At 45.6% G+C, this 23,272-nt stretch overlaps 1 protein-coding gene across 3 annotated transcripts in view; it reads right to left on the reverse strand.

The window, feature by feature from the left end:
* The window catches only part of XDH (xanthine dehydrogenase), a 53,668-nt gene extending 31,152 nt beyond the window's left edge, over positions 1 to 22,516 (reverse strand). Inside the window, exons 1-12 of one of the 3 annotated variants that reach the window (XM_068153723.1) lie at positions 22,308 to 22,516; positions 15,906 to 15,963; positions 12,980 to 13,076; positions 11,183 to 11,291; positions 10,319 to 10,396; positions 9,052 to 9,113; positions 6,928 to 6,996; positions 6,416 to 6,502; positions 4,311 to 4,452; positions 3,393 to 3,485; positions 1,581 to 1,732; positions 555 to 648 (exon numbers count right to left, since the gene is read on the reverse strand). In XM_068153723.1, the coding sequence (XP_068009824.1) occupies positions 555 to 648; positions 1,581 to 1,732; positions 3,393 to 3,485; positions 4,311 to 4,452; positions 6,416 to 6,502; positions 6,928 to 6,996; positions 9,052 to 9,113; positions 10,319 to 10,396; positions 11,183 to 11,291; positions 12,980 to 13,076; positions 15,906 to 15,963; positions 22,308 to 22,353 (1,087 nt within the window). In that variant the 5' untranslated portion in view covers positions 22,354 to 22,516. Of the gene's footprint in view, positions 1 to 554; positions 649 to 1,580; positions 1,733 to 3,392; positions 3,486 to 4,310; positions 4,453 to 6,415; positions 6,503 to 6,927; positions 6,997 to 9,051; positions 9,114 to 10,318; positions 10,446 to 11,182; positions 11,292 to 12,979; positions 13,077 to 15,905; positions 15,964 to 22,299 lie in introns of all 3 variants that reach the window. The other 2 variants (XM_068153722.1, XM_068153720.1) reach the window with 2 other exon arrangements.
* Positions 22,517 to 23,272: the final 756 nt, after the last annotated feature.

Here is a 23,272-nt window from a genome sequence, read left to right on the forward strand (position 1 = left end):
CGAACACTCCAATGTAATTCCTTCTGTCCCCTCTCCTCCACACAAACCAGTACAAGAGAGAGGCACTGATCACCGTGGGCACAGCCCACTTTCTTCGAGGACCCTGTTTAAAACAAAAACCTTCCTAAGAGCAAAACACAGACTGAGACATTTGCCTTTCTTCAAAGTTAAAAAAAGCAAACCACAACTTTCAATCATTATCTGAGAATTGCACAAGGATCCCCATGTGATAGTGACAGAAACAGTTTCAGCCCTGTATATTTCTCATGAACAGATAACTTCAACCAGCTCATCACAAGGATGTGTCTTTGAGCACATACAGAGTACCAGAGGCTCATTCTGGCAATGAAGTTAGAAACTCTTTAGGAAGCCATCCTTAGGCATGGCCTTGTGACTCCTCCCACAAAAAGGACAAAACCCCTGAGGACTCTGACTAATCCTGTTTTACACAGTGCTAACTTCCACTTTCAAGCTCTGGGGTGACTTAGCAGTCCACAGCAGAAGACTGCTGACTACCCCCACTACTCTCCTCACCACAGGGAAATGTAACTTACCATTTGATGCCAGAGTCAGTTTGCTTCCACTTGCCATTAACACAGGATTTAAGTCAGAAATTGGGCTTGCTGTCATTATGTTGCCACCAAGAGCCTGGAGGGATAACACAGGCATCAGAAAAAAACAATAAACCTCCTGAAGACGCAGCCCTAGCATCTTGTAATCCTGCATTACTCCGTACACTAGAGGTTATCTCTCCATGAGTTTGCTTTGATAAATCCTGTTTGCTCACTCAGCAGTTCTAGGTGTTGGATGAAGTGGGAAAGCATAACCCCTACAAAACCAGCTGCTGTCCCTGTCAATCCCAGCATTTGGCTGGAGCAGGTTTAAGAACAGTCATTGGATAATGCATCAGAATTATCTTATACTCAAATCATGTGTGCTCAACAATGCCAAAATTCAATCACTGTAGCTGCAATTAAGGGAAGATCCATGAAAGCACAGAGCAACATTTCAGTAACATTCAGGACCCCAAAGTTTTTTTGGCTGCAATGCTAACGTAGGGCACAGCATCTTGTGGAATAAAGTCTTGTGCTTGGCAGGTTGATTCATGTGCTTGATGGATGGTTTTACTTCCAGTAAACATGGTTTGAAGATACTGAACCCATCTCCTCATTCCCTTTGAAACCAGAGGAAAATTTGCCAGATGTGGTGCATTAACACTAGCTGTGCTGTCAAAACCTACCTCTCGCAAGTTTGTCCACTACTCTAAATCAATTTCTGTTAAATTAGAGAAATCTTAGCTGCAGTTTCCCCCACGTATCCTGATAACAGCGGTGGAGGACCTGGACAACTGCCACGTTTCCCTTGCTTGCTAAATCCCTGATACCAGTGTAGCACGTACAGAAGCTGAGATCCCTGTTGCTGTGAGTTCCTGGGGTTTATTTCTGTGTTCTAGCTTCTTTACCTAGGTTTGCAAATGTTCTTATGTGAGAAGCACAAGCACACCAACAGCTGAATGAGGCAGGCCAGCTCCTGCAAACTGACCTTTAAACTCCAGCCCTTGACGCTCCCAAGTCACTTACAGCAACATTCCTGATCTGGGGCCCTGCAAACCACCGCAGCTGCTCGAGGACAGCCTGGAACACCTCTGTTCTGTAAGGAGGAAGCTCTACTATGACTTTTTTCAGCACCTCCTCTACTGAGCTCAGGGTACAGGCAGCACCAAAGGCAACCCCTGTAAAAAAAAAAAGTGAAAAGAGTGGTTGTTCCCCCCAAATGTCAGGGTACAGGAGAACAGTTCTGACTATCTACAAAACTTAGGTGTCACGGAGAGCTGGGTTTAGAGAAGACATTCAAGTCACACCAGACTATTTTGCATGCACTGCATGTAAATATCAAAACCTCAGATCAAAATTCCCCTTTGCACCATAGCTCATGAGACTAGTGTTTCTCACATAGAATCAGTGAATTGTTAGGGTTGAAAGGGACACCAAAGATCATGCAGTTCCAACCCCCCTGCGATGGGCAGGGACACCTCACACTGCAGCAGGTTGCTCACAGCCACATCCAGCCTGGCCTTCAAAACCTCCAGGCATGAGGCTTCCACCACCTCCCTGGGCAACCTGTGCCAGTCTCTCACCATCCTGCTGGGGAAGAACTTCTTCCTCACATCCAATCTCAATCTCCCCACTTCTAGTTTTGCTCCATTCCCCCTAGTCCTATCATTACCTTACACCCTAAAAGGTCCCTCCTCAGCTTTCTTGTAGGTTGCATGACAGTAGCCACACTGCCCTTTTGCCTCTGAGCATTAGGGATAATATTGCCCTCCTACAGGTATTAGTTTATCATTTGAGAAGTCCTTTGGAAACTCCTCTCCAGTTTCCACACCTTAAATGTGCTACCAGGCATTGGGCCATATGCACTCCCTTGTCCTAATTACTTCTAACTATTTATAAGGTTGACTTGTTCCCACACTGAGGATAAATGCAGTATTTCATTTAGTCACTTTAGGCTGTCAAAATCCAGCATATTTCCCCCAGTTAATAATTAAAAAATATTTCTATATTAAAAAAAAAAAAAGAAAGAAAGAAAAGATTGCCCTTTGAAACCCATTATTAACCCAGTTAAATCACATACAACATCATGCACAAAACAGATTAAATGTTTACCTTCTAATGACAACCCTCTTTAATTCTCAGGCTTAGGGTAGAGTGGCTGGAAAGTTGCCTGGTGGAAAAGGATCTGGGGGTGCTGGTTGAAAGCTGGCTGAACCTGAGCCAGCAATGTGCTCAGGTGGCCAAGAAGGCCAACAGCATCCTGGCCTGGATCCACAGTGGTGTAGCCAGCAGCACCAGGAAGGGATTGGGCCCCTGTACTCAGCACTGGTGAGTTTTGGGCCCCTCACTCCAAGAAGGACATTGAGGGGCTGGAGCAGGTCCAGAGAAGGGCAACAAAGCTGGGGAAGGGTCTGGAGAACAGGGCTGGTGAGAAGCAGATGAGGGAACTGGGGTTGCTTAGTCTGGGGAGGAGGAGGCTGAGGGGAGACCTCCTTGCTCTCTACAGCTCCCCTGAAAGGAGGTTGGAATGAGGCAGGTGTTGGGCTCTTCTCTCTAATATCAGGTGATAGAATGTGGACATGACACTTTGGGGACATGGTTTAACGGCCATGGTGGTGTTAGGCTGATGGTTGGACTTGATCTTAGAGGTCTTTTCCAACCAAAATAATTCTGTTATTCCATGATTATTTTTTTTGTATCATTCACTGAGTTCCCTGGATGAGAGGGGCATGCATGCATACAGAAATCAGTTTTCAGTTGGGAGGTTTCCTTCATATCTTCTTTCTTGTCCATGGAATCCTCACTCACTCCAGAGGCATTCTGCCTCTTTTTGCTCACCTGTTTCAGTTTGCTGCACAGCATTCATCTCAGGGATCCACGCTGGTGCTATTATCACCGGATACAACATATTCTTTAACCTCATCTCAATACCTTAAGGAAAAGTAAGACTCCTTCAGTTGCACACAGGTGACAGAGAGCCCAAGTTCCCTATTTCTCACTGAAGTGGCAGCAGGTCAGGTGGAGCAGAGTCAGTTCATTCTCTTACATAGATTAAAAAAGGTCCCAGAGATATCAAACAGCTGTTTTCCACTAACACCAGAATCCTCACAGGGAAGCTTTAGACACTCTTTTCTAGGCTTACAATAACGTTAAACACACTGTGGCTAGTACTTGTGGAACCTGGCTACCACACATAATCCCTCGGGAAAGAACAATGAACGGAATGATCCACACAAAGCTTGGGGGCTTGGCTCCTGAACCAATTGCCCAGGATAACAGAATGACTAAGCACATCTGAATTCTCTTCTTCAGCACCTGTGTTTGCATAAGTATATAATTTGGGGGGAGGAAATCAGTCAGAATTTATGTCTTGGGAGTTTACTCACTGAAGAAGTCTTTCTAAATGCAGGTTTGACAACTGAATTTATTCGATTGTCAGGACATTTTACTCTGTGCTGCTCCCTGCCCTCTTCTCAAAAGTCCACTAAAATAGCAGAAAAGCTCAAAGGTCTAGATGATCTTTGTTTTTTGTTTGGTTTTTTTTTTACCCCACACAGCAAAGGACAAGGAAAAACATTCACCCTGAGATGAATCTACTTGAGAAGGAAATTTGTTCCGAGCACAGTCTTGAGGGTTAAACAGCTACACAAGGGCAGTGCCATCAAGAAGGTTTACTTTTGCATTGTTCTCACTAAATACTCCATGGAAAGCTTTTCCAGCTGCTCTTAGCATGAGTCAGCTCTTCCTTTCTCTTACCCACTTCTGTGTTCCCCACAACCAGCTTGGCATTGGGGTGCTGGGATTTGAGAGCAACCAGTTCCTTGAGAGTCGTGGGCTGGATCCACATCACGCGCTCACCTTTGAAGCACAGCTGCTTCTGCTGTGCCTGGCTCTGCATCTGCAAAAGGGAATTCAGGGAGAGCTCAGACCCTGCACGAGCCAGCAGCTTCTGCTCACATGCAACCCCAGGCTTGTGCCAGGCCAGGCTCCATCTCAGGCAAACTACTGACAGGGTGGCTGTGATATCCACAATGTTGTTGGCAGTTAGCTGTTCCCCATCCTTTTCCTACAAGGGACAAGAGTCTTTGTCACGCTGACAAAAGTCTTCCCCTCCTGATGTGTGCCAGGTGCATCCTGCTGCCACATCTCCCTAGCAAGACCCCCAACAGCAAGTTCCAGCTGACCAAAATTCTGGCCTATACTTGTGGCTTCAGCTATTTTCATAGAATCACAGAAACATTCAGGTTAGAAAAGACTCTCGGGATCACCAAGTCCAACTGAGACTCTACAAGGTTCACCCCTAAACCATATCCCCAAGCACCACATAGAATCATAGAATTGTTAGGGTTGGAAGGGACCTCAAGGATGACGTAGTTCAAACCCCACTGCCGTGGGCAGGGACACCTCACACTACAGCGGGTTGCTCACAGCCGCATCCAGCCTGGCCTTAAACACCTCCAGTTGTGGAGCTCCTATTACAGGAAGGATCTGGAGGTGCTGGAAGGTGTCCAGAGAATGGCCATGAGGGTGAGCAGAGGGCTGGAGCTGCTCTGCTATGAGGACAGACTGAGGGAGTTGGGGTGGTGCAGTCTGGAAAAGAGAAGGCTCTGAGGAGACCTAATTGTGGCCTTCCAGGATCTGCAGGGGGTTCCAAGAAAGCTGGGGAGGGACTTTTGAGGGTGTCAGGGAGGGATAGGACTCAGGGGGATGGAGCAAAACTAGAAATGGGGAGATTCAGATTGGATATCAGGAAGAAGTTGTTCCCCATGCAGGTGGTGAGAGCCTGGCACAGGTTGCCCAGGGAGGTGGTGGAAGCCTCATCCCTGGAGGTGTTTGCAGCCAGGCTGGAGGTGGCTGTGAGCAACCTGCTGCGGTGTGAGGTGTCCCTGCCCATGGCAGGGGGGTTGGAACTGGATGGTCCTTGAGGTCCCTTCCAGCCCTGACAGCTCTATGATTCTATGACATCTGATGTCAGTGTGGAGATATAAATCACACTCCTTCTTCAGTATGAGGGTGGTGAGACTCTGGAACAGGCTGCCCAGGGAGGTTGTGGATGCCTTCTTCCTGGGGGTGTTCAAGGGCGGGTTGGATGAGGCCTTGAGCAACCTGGGTTGGTGGAAGGTGTCCCTGCCCACAGCTGGGAGGTTGGAGTAGGATGATCTCTGAGGTCCCTTCCAACCTGCGCCATTTTGTGACTCCTCTTTGGGGTTTCCAGCAGAACAATCACCAGCCTTACTTTGCCTTTGCACGTGCCATATGCTGGTCTAGATTCCTGGCTTGGGCACATTTGCTTAGGTGAAAAACTGCCCCTGAGAGAAACTAATCTCACCTGATTTTTGATGTTAGTGTGAGCCAGCCAACTTCTACTCCTGCTACACTGAGTGGAGAAAAGCTGGTGCTTTTGGGAAGTCATCTGGTTGAAACATATATTCAGCTACATCCCAGAGCTCCTACTCCTATTCCTACACTGTCAGGGAGGCACAGGGCAAATAGCTCAGACTTGGGTGTACTCAATGTATAAGAAGTAAATTGAAGTATAGATGTCAGCAACTGCCCCACCCCTGGATAGGCAGTGAGCAGAATGGAAGGCAACCCAAGGGCAGGCATGTATGATGAGAGACAGTGGAAAACCAGCCAGCTGGGACAAGAACTGCATGTCTTTTAGGCCACTCTGGCTTAGAAGCCTTCCCTTTTATCGAACAGGGAAGAATTAACGCCCATGCATCTTCTTTTCTCAACAGCCACCTTTTGCACTGTCGTTTCCATAGGGCAGAGACACAGAATAACTCAACCCCCATGCAGAACAATGAAACCAGTGGACAACTGAATGACATTGAGGGTGGTTTTTTTCATGAACTTACCATTAACTCTGGTGGGAAAATTGGCTCCTGTGTAGGGTCCAATGGCTGGAACTCAGAGGAATTGAACAAGCTGGAGGACAACATTGTCTATGACAGAGAAAATGCAAAGCAGAGAAGAAGGTTATCCATACAGAACCCTACCTCCTTCCTTAACTCCTTCCTTTTTCCAGTCAAATACCTATTACTGTTTCACAGAGTAAAGAATGACAGACAGTAAAAAAGATGCCACCTGATTCAGCATTCCAGGTGCTTCAGACATATTTTTCTGATCCTAATGTGTGTTGGTCAAAAACCTGAACCCTGAACACACTAACAGGTTTCTGCCAATCAAAAATGACATCTCTTTCACATTGGCATGTTAAATTACATCAAAGAACCTTTTCAGATGCAAGACCAGCAGAAAATACAAATTAGTCTAATTGGTGTTGCACGAATGCAGCTAAGTTAAAAGCACTAAGACTTAAAAACATCAGAAACAGAGGGAAAAACTTAGTATTTCAGAGGCACCTTACCACACTGTCTCCCATTCCATTCATGCAGCAGCCTGGACCATTGGCTTTTCCTCCACAGCAACCGCCATTCTGAAGCAGAAGGATGCACACTTCTGTTATTCTACTCAAAACTGGAACATTCCAACATTTACAGGATATATTTCCCCCTCCCTCCCCCCCATACCTTTTATCAATCTCCTGATTCCAGAAATTTGCATTAACATTGTTTCATTAATAAAGTACTTTGACAAAAGAACTCCAGGCACTCTTAGTTGCTGGAGTATTCTATGCAACACTGGATGCTTCCTAACAGAGGATCCACAGGAATCTACTGGAATTTCCTGGCAAAGAATTTCATGATATTCTCTCTTCCCTAAATTCATTTTATACTCACATTAGTTTATGCCTTAACTCCTTGTTTTTATCCTTCCACTGTTTTTACCTTACTTGGTACGTGAAATGTGACGAACATTTTTTCCCCCTTCAGATATCCCAAGAAGTTCCAATTGTACAATTTATTGGGATGCTTATTAAGTTACCTCATTTGTCTGCAAAATTTGGGAAAGATAATAGTGAGGAATTAACTGAGCTTTCTGTCTGTTCTCACAGAAAGATGGATTGCTTCAATGTACCAGGACCTGGTAACACATTGCTTACAGCTGTCATAAAACTGCTCACAGGCTCACAGGGTGCAAGGGGTTGGAAGGGACCTCTAGAGATCTTCAAGTCCAACCCCCTTGCCAGAGCAGGAGCAGAGAATCCAGCACAGGTCACACAGCAACACGTCCAGACGGGGCTGGAAAGGCTCCAGAGAAGGAGACTCCACAACCTCTCTGGGCAGCCTGCTCCAGGGCTCTGGGACCCTCACAGTGCAGAAGTTCCTCCTCATGCTGAGGTGGAACCTCCTGTGCTGGAGTTTCCATCCATTGCCCCTTGTCCTATCCCAGGGTTCAAGTGAGCAGAGCCTGTCCCCTCCCTCTTGTACCTCCCAGATTCAGAAGGAGAACATGTGTGGTGGTGGTGGACCATGCTAACCAGGACATAGGCAGCTGCAGTGCTTTCCAAGAGACTGGCATTCAAACCACCTCAGGTGGTTCTAAGTAGATGCACCAGGGAGGTGTTTGTTCTCCTGTACTCTGCACTGGTGAGGCCACACCTCGAGTATTGTGTCCAGTTTTGATACACCAACACAAGAGAGACATTGAGGTGCTGGAGCCAGGGCAGAGGAGGGCAAGGAAGCTGGGAAGGGCCTGGAGAATAAATCTGATGAAGAGCAACTGAAGGAGCTGGAGATGGTTAGTTGGAAGAAGAGGAAGCTGAGGGGAGACCTCATTGCTTCCTATAACTACCTTTCAGGACCTTGTGGAGGTTGGTGCTTGTCTCTTCTCACAGGTAATTAGTGACAGAACAAGAGGGAATGGCCTCAAGCTATGACTGGGGAGGTTTAGACTGAACATCAGGAAACATTTTTTCCCAGCAAGAGTGGTCAGGCATTGGAATGTACTGCCCAGGGAGATGATTGAGTCCCCAAGCCTGGATGTGTTTGAAGGTGGTTTGGATGTGGTACTTGGGGCTATGATTTAGGGGTGACCATGTAGAGTAGGGTCAATGGCTGGACTTGGTGATCCCAGGGGTCTTTTCCAACCTGAATGATTCTGTGATTCTATGACCATGGTAGGGCCAGAGAGGTGAATAACATCCAAACTAACACTCTATTGCAGATTTTAGGTTATAGCTTTGAAAATCCAGCCTACCATGCTATTTTCCCTCCCGTGTCCCATCACGACAGCATCCAGTATCATTGGCTACTCTGCCACAACAATTTGAGTCCTTTCAGGGACAAAAAACATTCTGAGAAACACCTGCAGATTCCAAGGAAATCAAGCAGGGTTGTCTGCCTTTTTGAGAGAAACAGACCCCCCATTTAGTGTATCCAAAGCTGAAAGAGGAGACAGGACATGGCAAGCAAGTAGGTGTTTCCCTTGCTAATGGAAGGCAGTATCCTGCAGTGTGATGGCCAGGTTGGAGCTGACCTGTTGCAGCATGTTCCTTCCTGCTCATTTCAGCTCATAAGGTGCTTCAGTATCAGAGGGAAAAACCGGTCAGCTTTCCAGGTTGTTTTAAACACCATTTGAAGCCACTTACTGTAGCGAATGTCCTGTATCCTTCCAGAATGGGTCTGTACCCTGTACACCGACACAAGTTTCCTGCATTGCCAGAGTAGAAAAGGGTAAAAAATTAGTGCCATTTGGCTGCAAACTTCTCTTCTTTGAGAACATTTTAGTGTTTCTCCCCAAAGCTTGTCACATCTAGATAAAACTACTGGGAAAAAACCCAAAACCCTGGCACAAGTAAAATTCCATTAGTGATCTTGCAACAACTCTACCATCACTTTTGGTAGAAATTTTAAATTGAATTTAATTTAGGGGGGAAAAGCAACAACAGCAACAAAACAACCACAAAACACAAGCAACACCCCCAAAATGAAACAAAACCCACCAAACAAAATCTGCCTTGTTCAGCACTCATTTACTTCAGCTGTGGAAGTCTAATCAGTACACGCTTCTGAGTTACAAAGAGGTTGTGTTCTTGGAGGCCGAGGAGACCTTATTGTGGCTTTCCAGCATCTGAAGGGGGCCTACAAGAAAGCTGGGGCTTTTGAGGGTGTCAGGGAGTGATAGGACTGGGGGGAATGGATCCAAGCTAGAGGAGGAGAGATTCAGATTAGACATTAGGAAGTTCTTCCCCAGGAGGGTGGTGAGAGCCTGGCACAGGTTGCCCAGGGAGGTGGTGGAAGCCTCATCCCTGGAGGTGTTTGCAGCCAGGCTGGAGGCGGCTGTGAGCAACCTGCTGCAGTGTGAGGTGTCCCTGCCTGTGTCAGGGGGGTTGGCACTGGATGACCCTTGAGGTCCCTTCCAGCCCTGACAATTCTATGATTCTATGACTCTGTATGTGCCTTTCTCTCAAGTCACTGCCAGAAGCATGGTAACAGCTCTAACCTCAGCAATAGCAACAGATGATTTCTTCAGCTGTATTCTGCCCCATTCCAACTCTCTTGGTCCTTCACTTAGATGCTCTTTGTCACCTCTGCAAGATCTTGTGACAGCAATGAATAAACAAAGAGATGTGGAGGCTCACGCAAGATCCCCAGGAATGGGCCACTTGTTCTGTGTTAAGCTTAGTGGGATCCTGATCTAAGATTGAAGGTACTTGCCCCTGCTTCACTGAGGGTTTCCAGAGGCCGTTTTTGTTCATATCATAGCACCTGGCCATTCTCCTAGTGGAACAATTAGTTTCTTAACCTCCACCTTCAACAAAATACATCAAACAAAGGTGCACCTCCATCCCATTTGGTGAAACAGAGGTAATGAAAACAGAACAGACTGTATCTCAGTAGGTCTAAGAGTATTACCTTGGAAAGCATCTTCTATGTCCTCCATTTTGGGTTCAGGCTTGTTCCGAAGCAATGTGTACATGGACATGACAATGCCTGGAGTGCAAAAGCCACATTGAGACCCATGGCTCTTTGCTATTCTCTCCTGAGAAAAAGTAACAACAGCCATCAGCTCACAGTATCAAGGTGGGTTCATCATTGTGCTTGTTTCTGCAATATCTCTGGAGCTGCTCTGCTGTGAGGACAGACTGAGAGAGTTGGGGTTGTGCAGTCTGGAGAAGAGAGGCTCTGAGGAGACCTCATTGTGGCCTTCCAGGATCTGAAGGGGGCTCCAAGAAAGCTGGGGAGGGACTTTTGAGGGTGTCAGGGAGGGATAGGACTGGGGGGGATGGAGCAAAGCTAGAAATGGGGAGATTGAGATTGGATGTGAGGAAGAAGTTGTTCCCCATGAGGGTGGTGAGAGCCTGGCACAGGTTGCCCAGGGAGGTGGTGGAAGCCTCATCCTTGGAGGTGTTTGCAGCCAGGCTGGATGTGGCTGTGAGCAACCTGATACAGTGTGAAGTGTCCTAAATACCTCAAGGAGGCTTTCAACACATTAGCCTTTTCAGTTCCCAGGATTTGGTCCAGGACATGGACCGAATACAGCCATGCAGCCCTAGAACACAAGCATTAGCAACCCAGCCAGCAGTTAGTTTGCTAGGGCATAGCAGAGCTTGCAGCACTGACCAAGGATACTGATTCTGTCACTTAGCCATTCCTGCATGTAAAGGCCACTCATTTGCAAAGTCAAACTCCCAGATTTAACATGATGATGAAGGTCCCAGGTTTCCTCAAGAAGAAAATATGGACAAAGGTTTCAAGTTGGCAGCATTCATAGCTTACCTGGGCTGGGTGCAGCCTGGATTTTGTGTTTCCTATGCCTTCCACAGTAGTCACAGCTACATGATGCAGGGCACAGACAGGGAAGAGGCAGGCATTGGCAGTATGGTGGCTAAAATAACAAATTAAGGTCATTTCATTTGGCAGGGCTGATTGACAGATGAAGAGAGGAACAGGAGGACTGAAGAGTATTCAGAAACTGGAGCAAGTGGATGCAAGAGGAGCACTTAGATGTGATTTGTTAGAAGTCAAATCCTACAGCACCTCCTCAGACAAATTTCCCTTCAACTTCTCTTGAAGTTTAAATTGAGTATGCACCATAGCATTTGACTAGAAGGAGCAACTTCGCACATCCTCATTGCATGTTAAGCTGCAGAATCCATGTAATCAATTTATAGAGGCAGGCTACAAACACCAAGATGTTAGACAGTGGCCTGGCCCACTTGCACCTACAAGAGAGCCTAGATCTCCTGGCCTTTTACCCAGGAAACCATCTCTAGCAGCTACACATGGGGGAAAAGTCCAGGCTAAAGGTAAAAGAGAGCAGTGTTGCAAAAATTCTTATAGAGACTAGCCTAGAGACTAGACTATTTTCTCTCTATCGAGAGAAAATAATGACCCTAAAGATACCCTGTTTAAGGCCAAGTTAAAGTATCTCCCAAGTATTATTCCAATTATATCCAAGATTTCAGAGCTTTCCACTCCTCACAGTACAGAAATGGGGCCTGTCCCTCTGCCTCATTATCCCTCCCCATTCCCCTTTTTCATAGAATCATGGAATTATAGAATCATTAAGTCTGAAGAAGACCTTTAAGATCATTGAGTCCAACCATAACCCAACTACCACAACCAGTGAACTATATCCTGAAGGGCTACATCTACCGCTTCATGAACACCTCCAGGGATGGTGACTCCACCACCTTCCTGAGTAGCCTGTTACAACACCTTCAGGAAAGAAATTCTCCTAATATCCAACCTAACCTCCCTCTGGCACAACAAAACCCCATTTCCTCTTGTCCCACCACTAGTTACCTGGGAGAAGAGACCAACACCATCCTCAATGCAACCTCCTTTCAGGTAGTTGCAGAGTGTAATGAGGTCTCCCCTCAGCCTTCTCTTCTGAACAACCCCAGCTCCCTCAACCACTCCTCATAACAATGTCCTCCAGACCCCTCACTAGCCTCATTGCTCTTCTCTGGACACCCTTCAACACCTCAATGTCTTTCTCACCCTGTGTGCCCAGAACTGAACACAGAACTCAGGCTGTGGCCTCACCAGGACCAAATACAGGTGATTCCACTCCCTCAGTCCTCAATTAATTATAGACAGAACATGAGGAACATTTATGTCTCAGGGAATAAGAGTAATTCTGAAGGTTACAAGAGAAAGAAAGTTAATATCTGTTGGTGTACAGAAACCTGATTATTGTAGTAGTAGAACAGCAATAAAGATTTTATCACAGTAATCACCATTTGATTCACCACAGCAAAAAGTCATATTACAATGAAAGAGAGGAAGAGGAAGATTCGATGAGCTGGGAAAAGGTAGATGATCTGAGTGCTAAAGTCGGTGCAGATATTTCAGGGCACGAAGAAGGAGTTCCCTGGCAGCACTGTGCAATGCTGTAGGGAAAAACACCTTCTTGTGTTAGGCTTCTGAGTTCTCGTGGAAAATCCTATTTTGGCAGAAACACACATTATAGAACATTTTTCTTTTAATAGTACCACCTCTGAAATGTCAAGAACCTGGATCTGTCTCCACTTCATTTCTCTGCTGAAGAGTTCAGATTGCAAAGGATACAGGATTTTCTTCCGAAAGGGATCGTACTTGGATATCATCACAGTGCAAGCACCACATCCACCTTCTCCACAGCCTAGTTTTGTCCCACACAGGCCCACTGAGAGAACAAGAATCAAGGAAAACACACAGAGTTTGGGCAGAAGCCTGCTCCAAGAGCTGTCAGTCACGCTTCTGCAACAAGTTCTTGCTGGAAACCTGAGCACTGAGTGTTATTTTTTTCTGCTTAATAACTTAATTTAACATAAGCAAAGTTTCATATGCTGGCATGTAAGCTTTGAGATCATGACTCAAAAACCCTAATAAGGAGGCAAGGCCCCATTCCAGCAGACTCTCAGAATAAACAAAAGATTTCTGAACTTCAACAATTCCCGCTTTCCATTAGACTCAGAAAAGGAAATGACACAAGGGAGACCACTGAGTCACGTGCCTAAACACCATGCCTATTTCTCCCAGGACCACATGCATGCTTCCACAAAGATACAGCTTTCTTATGCCATCCAAGGTTTCTCTTGACAGAGTCTTAATCTGCCTCAGAACAAAACACGTTTCTCAAAGTATTTGTCTGACCTTAACCAGATAACTACAAAAAACTTCACCAGAATGCTTTTGTAGAAGATCAGAAGGTTTGGAAGAGCTTACATTACCTCTTTACAAAGCTATTTGCTTCATGTATTAATAAGCTCAGGCATAAAAGGGCTCTAGAGGTGAGGTGTGAATGCGGGCAAAAAAGTCATGCCACTTATCTTCCCTCTTGAACCTTAGCCACCCAAGGAACGGCCAGGCAAAGTAAAGCTGGTGATAGGTCTGCTGGAAACCCCAAAGAGGAGTCACAGAGTGGCTCAGGTTGGAAGGGACCTCAGAGATCATCCTACTCCAACCTCCCAGCCGTGGGCAGGGACACCTTCCACCAACCCAGGTTGCTCAAGGCCTCATCCAACCCGCCCTTGAACACCCCCAGGAAGAAGGCATCCACAACCTCCCTGGGCAGCCTGTTCCAGAGTCTCACCACCCTCATACTGAAGAAAGAGCGTGATTTATATCTCCACACTGACTTCAGATGTCATACAATCATAGAGCTGTCAGGGCTGGAAGAGACCTCAAGGACCATCCAGTTCCAGCCCCCCTGCCATGGGCAGGGACACCTCACACCGCAGCAGGTTGCTCACAGCCACCTCCAGCCTGGCTGCAAACACCTCCAGGGATGAGGCTTCCACCACCTCCCTGGGCAACCTGTGCCAGTCTCTCACCACCCTCATGGGGAAGAACTTCTTCCTGATATCCAATCTGAATCTCCCCATTTCTAGTTTTGCTCCATCCCCCCCAGTCCTATCCCTCCCTGAAACCCTCAAAAGTCCCTCCCCAGCTTTCTTGTAGGCCCCCTTCAGATACTGGAAGGCCACAATTAGGTCAACAATGTCTAGACAGAAGATGGTAGCATGGTGAAATAAGCGTGCACCATTCTTTTTAAGGAGTACATCAGCAGGGATGTGAACAGTTTGGCAAAGGTACTGTGGTAGTTTAAGGCTATGCCTTTAAAATTTTTCACAGATCTTAAACAGATCTTCTCCCTTTTGTACAGGGGGTCTGGGTAGGCAGGGAAAGTTGCTGTTAGACTTAACCAAAACAGTGCAGCCAAGGTCAAGCAGAAGCAAGTTAGTATCTCTCCAGAGCCGAGAAGCAAGAAGAAAAAATTGTTTTGGTACAACCAATCTTATGGTAGATCTCTCTCCAAGGGGACTGCTTAGAATTATCTTTATTTTCTTTTTACACCCAATAGTGATTTGTTTACATTTTACTACTTTTCTGTTCAAGATCTGAGAAAAATTTTAAAGGCATAGCCTAAAACTACCACAATACACACCCACCTGGCCAGACAGGACTCAGAAAACAGGGAATAACATCACCTACCAAGCCAGACCTGGCAGAGCCAGCCTGGGCATCACAGTAATAGCTATCCAGCTCCTGAAACTCATCTGACTCATGTGGTGACCAGTTTCCAACAGGAGTGAAACGTGACTGCTTGCATGTGCTCATGTAAACATGCTCACGGTGTGTGGTGGCAACCCTGCCTCTTGAGTTTGCATCCCTCTGTCATATGATAAATGAGCCACAGGATCATCAAGTTATTGGATATTAACTATCCAGTACTATCCAAATTATTGTACATCAAGTAGCTCCAGTGGCTGGAGAGTCTTGGCCCGAAAATTCTTTACAGGTTGTGTGGAACACACACAAATTTACTTCAATTTTATTGTCACCTCAGTATTGCTTTTTCCATCATATGATGTCTAAGGTCCCTTCCAACCTAAGCTATCCTATGATTCTAGTAATTCCAAGCATTTTCCTCTTTAAAGTATTAATGAATTATTTAAACTTGATTTGTTTAAAGTTTATTATTCAAAATTTGCTGCGGCTTAGGCTTGGATAAACAGCTGCGACCACTTTTTCACTGTGAGGATGCCAGAGTCCTGGAGCAGGCTGCCCAGGAAGGTTGTGGAGTCTCCTTCTCTGCAGACTTTCAAAACCTGCCTGGATGCATTCCTGTGTGACCAGCTCTAGGTGATCCTGGAGGTTTTGAACCCCAGGCTGGATGTGGCTGCGAGCAACCTGCTGTAGTGTGAGGTGTCCCTGCCCATGGCAGGGGGTTGGAACTGGATGATCCTTGAGGTCCCTTCCAACCCTAACAATTCTATGATTCTGTGATCCTGCTCTGGCAGCAAGATTGGACAAGATGATTTCCAGAGGTCCCTTCCAACCACTAACACTCTGTGATTCTGTGACACTAGACCATGCAGGGCACTATCCTCTTACACTCTGTGCCTGAGCTCTGCCTAGCACTCAAGTGGCAGACAGAACAGTAAGCAATTCTGAAATGGTGTAGGCATTTGAAGCCTTCTGCAGTTTCTTCTGACATTCTTCTGGATACGTTTTCTTCGGAGATAGGTTAGCAGAGTTGTCTCTGGATCCACATTTTTTTCCACAACCTGCAAGAAGGGACAGGTATTGTTACCGAGTGCTTTACAACGCACATTGGAAGGAGAAAGTTTACTCTTTCTGCAAATTCTTTTCCCAAGCAGGAAGTGGCACCAGTGGTTAACTCCCTGTGCTAGGTTCAACAATGCTGGTCACGTATCCAGACACAGCCTGATCTAGTTGAGGATGTCCCTGCTGACTGCAGAGGGGATTGGACTAGGTGACTTTCGGAGGTCCCTTCCAACCCAGAACATTCTGTGATTCCATGATTTCCTTGAATTTATTGTGGCAGAAATTAAAGTAGATGCATCACATAAGTCAGGGGTTTTCAGATACAGCACAGTGAGGCAAATATGAAAATTAAATGAAAAAAAAAAAGTAAAATGAAATAAAATAAAGTACAATGAAATAAAGGAAAATGAAGTACAATAAAATAAGATAAAATAAAATTAAATAAAGGAAAATAAATAAAGTAAAATAAAGTAAAATACAGTAAAGTAAAACAAAATAAAAGAAAATAAATACCAAGCAGAATTAGTGCTGAGCAGAGGAAGAACTCTCTTGTGTATCCAAATTTTGAACTCCTGACAGCTTCCCAAGCTGCATCTCATCTTTACTGACCATTCACAGCTCACTTCTGCCCCTTCTCCCTTCTTACAATTAGAATAAAAGAAAATGAGCAGGTAGTCACAGAACCATAGAATTGTCAGGGTTGGAAGGGACCTCAAGGATCACCCAGTTCCAACCCTCCCTGCTATGGGCAGGATGACAGAAACAGCATCAGGGACAGACTTTCCAGAGGCCAAAAAAGCCAACAGTGGAAACTCTAATGTGACCAACACAGATGCTGCAAGACAGCCAGCAAGCTCCTATCATTACCTTGAAGTTTCTTGTCCCTCCCTGCTAGCATTAAATCAGCCAGTGTTCAATTAGTAGCCGTCCTAAATGTGGCAATGGGAAATGCCAACCAGGAGAGATTTTTTTCCCTGCACGTTGTGAGTCGGTGAAAAACACTCTTAGTAGTTATCCATTAGACATAAAATCAGACTCCACTTCAACCTCTGCCCCACGGTCAGAAACCAAAGTTCTGCACTCGCCTCCTGAAGGCTGCAGAGCTTGTCTTTCAATTTCCTGTTATTAATTGAGCACCAAGAAACTGTTCCAAGCTCAGTGTGTGCCAGAATGGAATCCTGAGCTTCTGGCTCTTACAGTGTGCAAGTCCTAAGTACAGCAGTTATAGTTTACTTAAATTAATCCCTTCTAGTTTGAAGGGCAAACTGAAAGAGAGGCCATTTAGGTGAGACCTTTTTTTCTTACTGATAAGAAACCTTCACAACATCTGCACTGCTTCTGGTTTATGCCTTTCACACGTGATGTTATTTTAAACAGGCAAGGTTCATGCTTCCTCTTTGAGACCTTGTTTTTAGAGCTGTCCAATAAGGCTGCTGCTGCAAAACACAACTGGTCATTTTTTGCATGTCTCATTCCTGCACTGGGGGTCCTCCTCCCCCTCTACTCAGCCCTAGTTAGATCTCATCTGGAATATTATGTACAGCTCTGGGCTCCCCAGTTGAAGAGGGATGGGGAACTGCTTGGGAGAGTTGAGCAGGGAGATATGAGGATGGTTGAGACACTGAAGCACCTCTCTTACCAGGAAAGACTAAGAGACCTGGGGCTGATTAGTCTGGAGAAGAGAAGGCTGAGAGTCTACAAATATCTGCAGGGTGGCTGTCAGGAGGATGGAGCCAGGCTGTTTTCAGTGACACCCAGTGACATAAACTCAATCACAGGAAATTCCATCTCAACAGGAGAAAAAAAACTTCTTTACTGTGAGGATGACAGAGCCCTGGAGCAAGCTGCCCAGAGAGGTTGTGGAGTCTCCTCCTCTGGAGATATTCAAAACCCACCTGGATATGTTCCTGTGTGATCTGCCCTGGGTGATCCTGATCTGGCAGGGGGCGTTGTGCTGGATGATCTTTTGAGATCACTTCCAACCCCCAACATTCTACGGTTCTGTGACTCTGTGAACTCTGAACTCATACTGAAATTGTCAAGCTGAGTTTCTTTCTCAGGACTGTGTCAATGGACATTGCAAACTCTTCCAAAGCAGCTTCTAAGATAGCCAGGCACAGAAAACGCTTCAGGACAGTTTTCCAGACAGTTAAAGACTATTTGAATTATCCTTTGCTTAGATCAAAGTAAACGTCTCAAGAAGTTTTCTTGCAAGCATCCAAGAAGCACTCCACTATGTGCTCAAATTAATCATCATCTGGCACAAGTGCTTCCTTTCAAGAAGTTAGAAAGAAAACACAGGCCTCAGCTTTGATTCAGCAAAGCATTTAGCCACTCAGCTCCACACATCTGTTGAGCCCCAAAGTCAATCCTATGCTCAACTTTATAAGAAAGTGGCTCCCACTACATAGTAGAACATGTCCTTCACAAACCACACTCTTACCCGGCTCAAACCACCATGCCCCGTTCCTACTGGAGGCACTTCAAACGCCTCCACTGTAGCTGTGTGTCTTCAGGGCTTGCAGAGACTTGGGATGAGAGGGAGATAAGGGGTAAGAGTTTGGAGGATGTTCTGGGTTAAAGCAAATCTCACGCATCAGAGATCAAGGAGACGTTTCTTTGCATTCAGATTACAGGACCACAGGATGTCAGGGGTTGGGCAGGACCTGGAGGTCATAGAGTCCAACCCCACTGCCAGAGCAGGACCACAGAATCGCAGAAGTCACACAGGAGCACATCCAGATGGGTCTTGAAAGTGCTGGCCACAGCAGAAGAACTTTTCCCTGTTCCTGCCTTTTGTTCTCTGTCATTGATCTGGTTTTGTTCTCCAACATGTCATTCCTCCAGTGGCTTCTTGCAGTCACCTGTGGTGATTTGTTCTTCAAATGTTTTACAACCCCGTGGGTGGGGATAACATCCTCTCTTGTCTGATGCCCAGAACAATATGATTCACAGCTCAATATCTCAGTATCTTACCCATCAAAACAATTCTTGCCACCACCTCTCTCAGTGTCTTTGTGCAGGAGGAAACTGAATTCTACCCACTGCCTTCAATGAGTAGGATCAGCCTAACTGTGTATCACCATTAAGGAAATATTTCCTTCTTGCTCTGTTACTGGGGTATTTTTGGTTTTTTAAAACCAAATATCATATTGACAGGCACATCAGCACATCTGAGCAACCTGCTGTAGTGCGAGGTGTCCCCGCCCATGGCAAGGGGGTTGGAATTAGATGATCCTTGGGGTCTCTTCCGACCCTGACAATTCTATGATTCTATGATTTGGTGGGAGTGCAACTCAAGCCACTTTGGCAGCACACCCAAACAGGGAAGAGAAAAAGAAAAAGAAAAAGAAAAAGAAAAAGAAAAAGAAAAAGAAAAAGAAAAAGAAAAAGAAAAAGAAAAAGAAAAAGAAAAAGAAAAAGAAAAAGAAAAAGAAAAAGAAAAAGAAAAAGAAAAAGAAAAAAGAAAAAGAAAAAAGAAAAAAGAAAGAGAAAAAGAAAAAGAAAAAGAAAAAGAAAAAGAGAAAAAGAAAAAGAAAAAGAAAAAGAAAAAGAGAAAAAGAAAAAGAAAAAGAAAAAGAAAAAGAAAAAGAGAAAAAGAAAAAGAAAAAGAGAAAAAGAAAAAGAAAAAGAAAAAGAGAAAAAGAAAAAGAAAAAGAGAAAAAGAAAAAGAAAAAGAAAAAGAAAAAAAAAAGAAAAAAAAAAAAAAAAAAGCTGTGGGTTGCATACAATCCAGGAAGCCCTCTCTGTTCTGATCAAGTGGAACCTGCTTCTTTGCTAGCACTGCTGGTTCCATGAGCCAGCAGAGACAGATGCTGAGATAGCCTTGAGAAGTGGAAGGAGTTGTTACCATTAGCTGCATTCAACATAGAATCACAGAGCTGTCAGGGTTGGATGGGACCTCAAGGCTCATCCAGTCCCAACCCCCCTGCCATGGGCAGGGGCACCTCACACTACAGCAGGTTGCTCCCAGCCACTTCCAGCCTGGTGTGCTTCTTTTAGCCCACAGCTGCCAACATCACACCATGACAAAGCCCTTCATACAAGCAGCAGCTCACCTCTGAGACGTGCCCTTTGTAAGCAGGAACTGCAGTGCCATAAAAACTGCTGAAATGCCCCAAGGACAATGCCATTCACAGCACATTCCTCAGCTCCAGGATATCACAAGAGCAGACAGCAGATACAAAAGGATCTGGTTGCTCTCTGCTCAGAGTCTAAGCTGCTCTTTCTCCCCCATGCCTCACTCCACATGCATATACAAACCAGTTCTGTGCTGCTCAGGCTATTCTCTTTTGCTTTGGCTACTACACATTTGGCTGTGTTAGCCAAGAATCTCCTCCAGAAAGGGCTTTACTAATGATTCACACAGAACAAGGCTCCTGTAACACCTAAGCACCAACCAGTGCTGCAGCACCAGCTGAAAACACAGACAGAAATTTATTAATTAATTCTTCATACCTACTATGAGTAGCATATTGGTTCTGAACCTTAGCCACTCTGGCACCAGAACTGCAATTCTTTAATTAGAGCACAGCAGAAAAAGAAAACAAAACTGTACTCTTGGCCTGTATCAAGGTCTGGATTGCCCAAGATGTTTGTGCCAACCTCCTTCTGCAAAAAGCTCCCAGGTCACCCTCCAAAGATTGAGGTTCTCAGAAGAAGGGTTTGAAGTCTCTAGAACCTTCACAGAGCAAGAAGACAAGTTAATCATATACCACCTTTGCCCATCATAGGAGAAAGATTAATCAGATGCTGCTCACAGGTCATCCTATGCCTCTGCTTCACAATTTCAGTTACCAGACTCAACTAGCTAGTCATGATTAACTAGGAGCTTCAGGTTTTCACCTCCACTTAGAAACAATGGAAGGCTGTGTATGTCAATTAAAGCTGACATATGAACCATTACTGATCTGTGTCAGAAAAGTTTTCATTGTCATCCTTCTTCATAAAACTTCAGAACCAGGGTTGGGTTCTATGTCAGTAACACATTCAAGAGTTCCTTGACTGATTTACAATCCACTGCAGATAAATTTCATTCTTCACCTAGCTATTGGTTGAGAAAACTTTGACATCAAATGCTCTAGCACCTTGGAAACTTCAAATTCCAAACCTGTTTGGGATCCAAATTCCTAAGTAAAACACCCTAACTGAAGCAAGAGTCTTATCCACATTTAGACTTGGATAAATTAGCAGGAAAAGATCAACAAAAGCAAAACTGATGGTACTCCTGTGCCAGTCTATAGGGCAGGGCATGGGGCTTTTTAATCAGCTATTATTCTGCAGTCCCTCAGGAGGTTAAAAAAAGGAATTCTCCATCCCAAAGTTAGCGCTGCCTATTATTTACACCCGAGCAGTGTACAGGGAAGGTCCAAAAAAGTCTCAGCTGCACGGTACCCAGTGGATATGAAACCCACTCTCCTCCTCAGCTTTCCCAGCTGCAAGCTCCTTTGGCACAAACTTCCCTGCCTGAGTATCTCAGCAAGGGGGAGGTGGTGAGGCAAGATTAGCATTGAGCTGAGCTCAGAAACAGAACCAACTTGCTACTCAATCCAAAACTGAGGCAGCCTTGACTTGAAAAACTTTTGAAGAGTCAAGGGTAGTCCAAACTGACAAAGGGGGCTCTGGGACAAAGTATTCAAAGGTGTCCCACATGTGCAAGCCTCCTGTGAGACAGCCACTTCCCAGCACCTGCTCTGGGAAAGAGGATCAGGTGGTGGGCTCAGATTTTAAAGTGTTTTCTAGCTTCTTAAATGGGAAAGGAATGAACATTTCACTTCAGTCCCCTTTGAAAAATCAAATGTCAGAGCGACTTACTTGAGCATACAAATTCTGTATGGATGCCTACACTTTCCATATCTGTGGTAATTACCGACATTACTCCTAGTAGCAATGCCTGCACTTAAGTCAGTGCATCTTCATTTAAGGGCAGTTATGTCAGAACTGCAGTAAATCCTTGTTGACAAATCTAAAATGCAAAAGGGGCATTCTGTAGTTGTGTCACTCTTTGAATACAGAATTGACCAGGTTGGAAAAGACCTCAGAGATCATCGAGTCCAACCTATCATTCAACACCACCTAATCAACCAAACCATGGCACCATGTGCCGCATCCAGGCTCTTTTAAAACACTTCCAGTGATGGTGGCTCCACCACCTCCCTGGGAATAATTCACAAGGTAAAGTCAAAGAAGAGCAAAAGCAAATAAATAGCCCTCACAACTTAATATTTTAAAGTCAAGGCAATTAGAAAACTCCAGAGGAGGAAAAAGACTGGAAAAAGAAGTAATGAAACCACAATCCAGGAGCAAGCTGGAGAGAAAGCTGGAATCTTCCTTACCTTCTTACCATTCACAAAGAAAATCAATTCATCCCTCGTCTCATTGGGAGCCATCCTGCACACCTCCCACAGGTCACTCCAACAGGGCCACAGATCACCCCCTCAAGAGCAGCCCTACACCCCTCAGCCAAGGGAGCACCAGCGATAGGACAAGAAATAGGAGTCTCCCTCAAGACTGACTTTGTTTCTGCATCAGCACCCTGTGCAACCCTGTATTATATAAGAGACGAGGAAGAGGCGTGCCAGCTGCCTTTCATTGGTGCTTCTGCAGCAGCAGTCGTGACAGAAAGGGAGCTGGGACTTCAAGAGTGGCCCGCCCCCTTTTATACAGTGACAGGTCACAACTCAGCTGCATTTCCCTTGAGGTTACACTGCCAGGCTCAGGGCACCCAGAGTGTGCCACCACCAGGGCTGCCAGGAATTCACAGTGTTTTGCAATCCAGAGCAAACTCCAGGGGAGGAGAGGTTCTCCCAACTGTCCCTCACCTAATGTTGACATGGAAGAGCTACGTTTCCCTTGCTCTGTGCAGAGCCATCCACGTGGCATTCCCTACACAGAGGTCTAGGAGGAGACCACCTGTTTACTCCAATCTTCTTCCATCTGTGCACATCAGCTAGCTGACTGACAGCAGCAATATTTCACTACTCTTCTCTTTTTGGTTTTTTTCCTTACAGCACCTTCCAGTTGCCAGGACATGATTTAAAGAGGTGTGTATTTGCCCAAATCAAAGCTGTTCCAGAGAACCGACACTCGGATCAGAAGTGGTGGGGGCTAGGAAAGACGATCATAGAATCATAGAATTGTCAGGGTTGGAAGGGACCTCAAGGATCATCCAGTTCCAACCCCTCAGCCATTGGTAGGGACACCTCACACTACAGCAGGTTGCTCACAGCCACATCCAGCCTGGCCTTAAACACCTCCAGGGATAAGGCTTCCACCACCACCCTGGGCAACCTGTGCCAGTCTCTCACC

This window comes from Melanerpes formicivorus, unplaced genomic scaffold, assembly GCF_026170545.1.
Source record: "Melanerpes formicivorus ecotype bairdi unplaced genomic scaffold, bMelFor1.0.p_v2 SCAF_26, whole genome shotgun sequence".
NCBI lineage: Eukaryota > Metazoa > Chordata > Aves > Piciformes > Picidae > Melanerpes > Melanerpes formicivorus.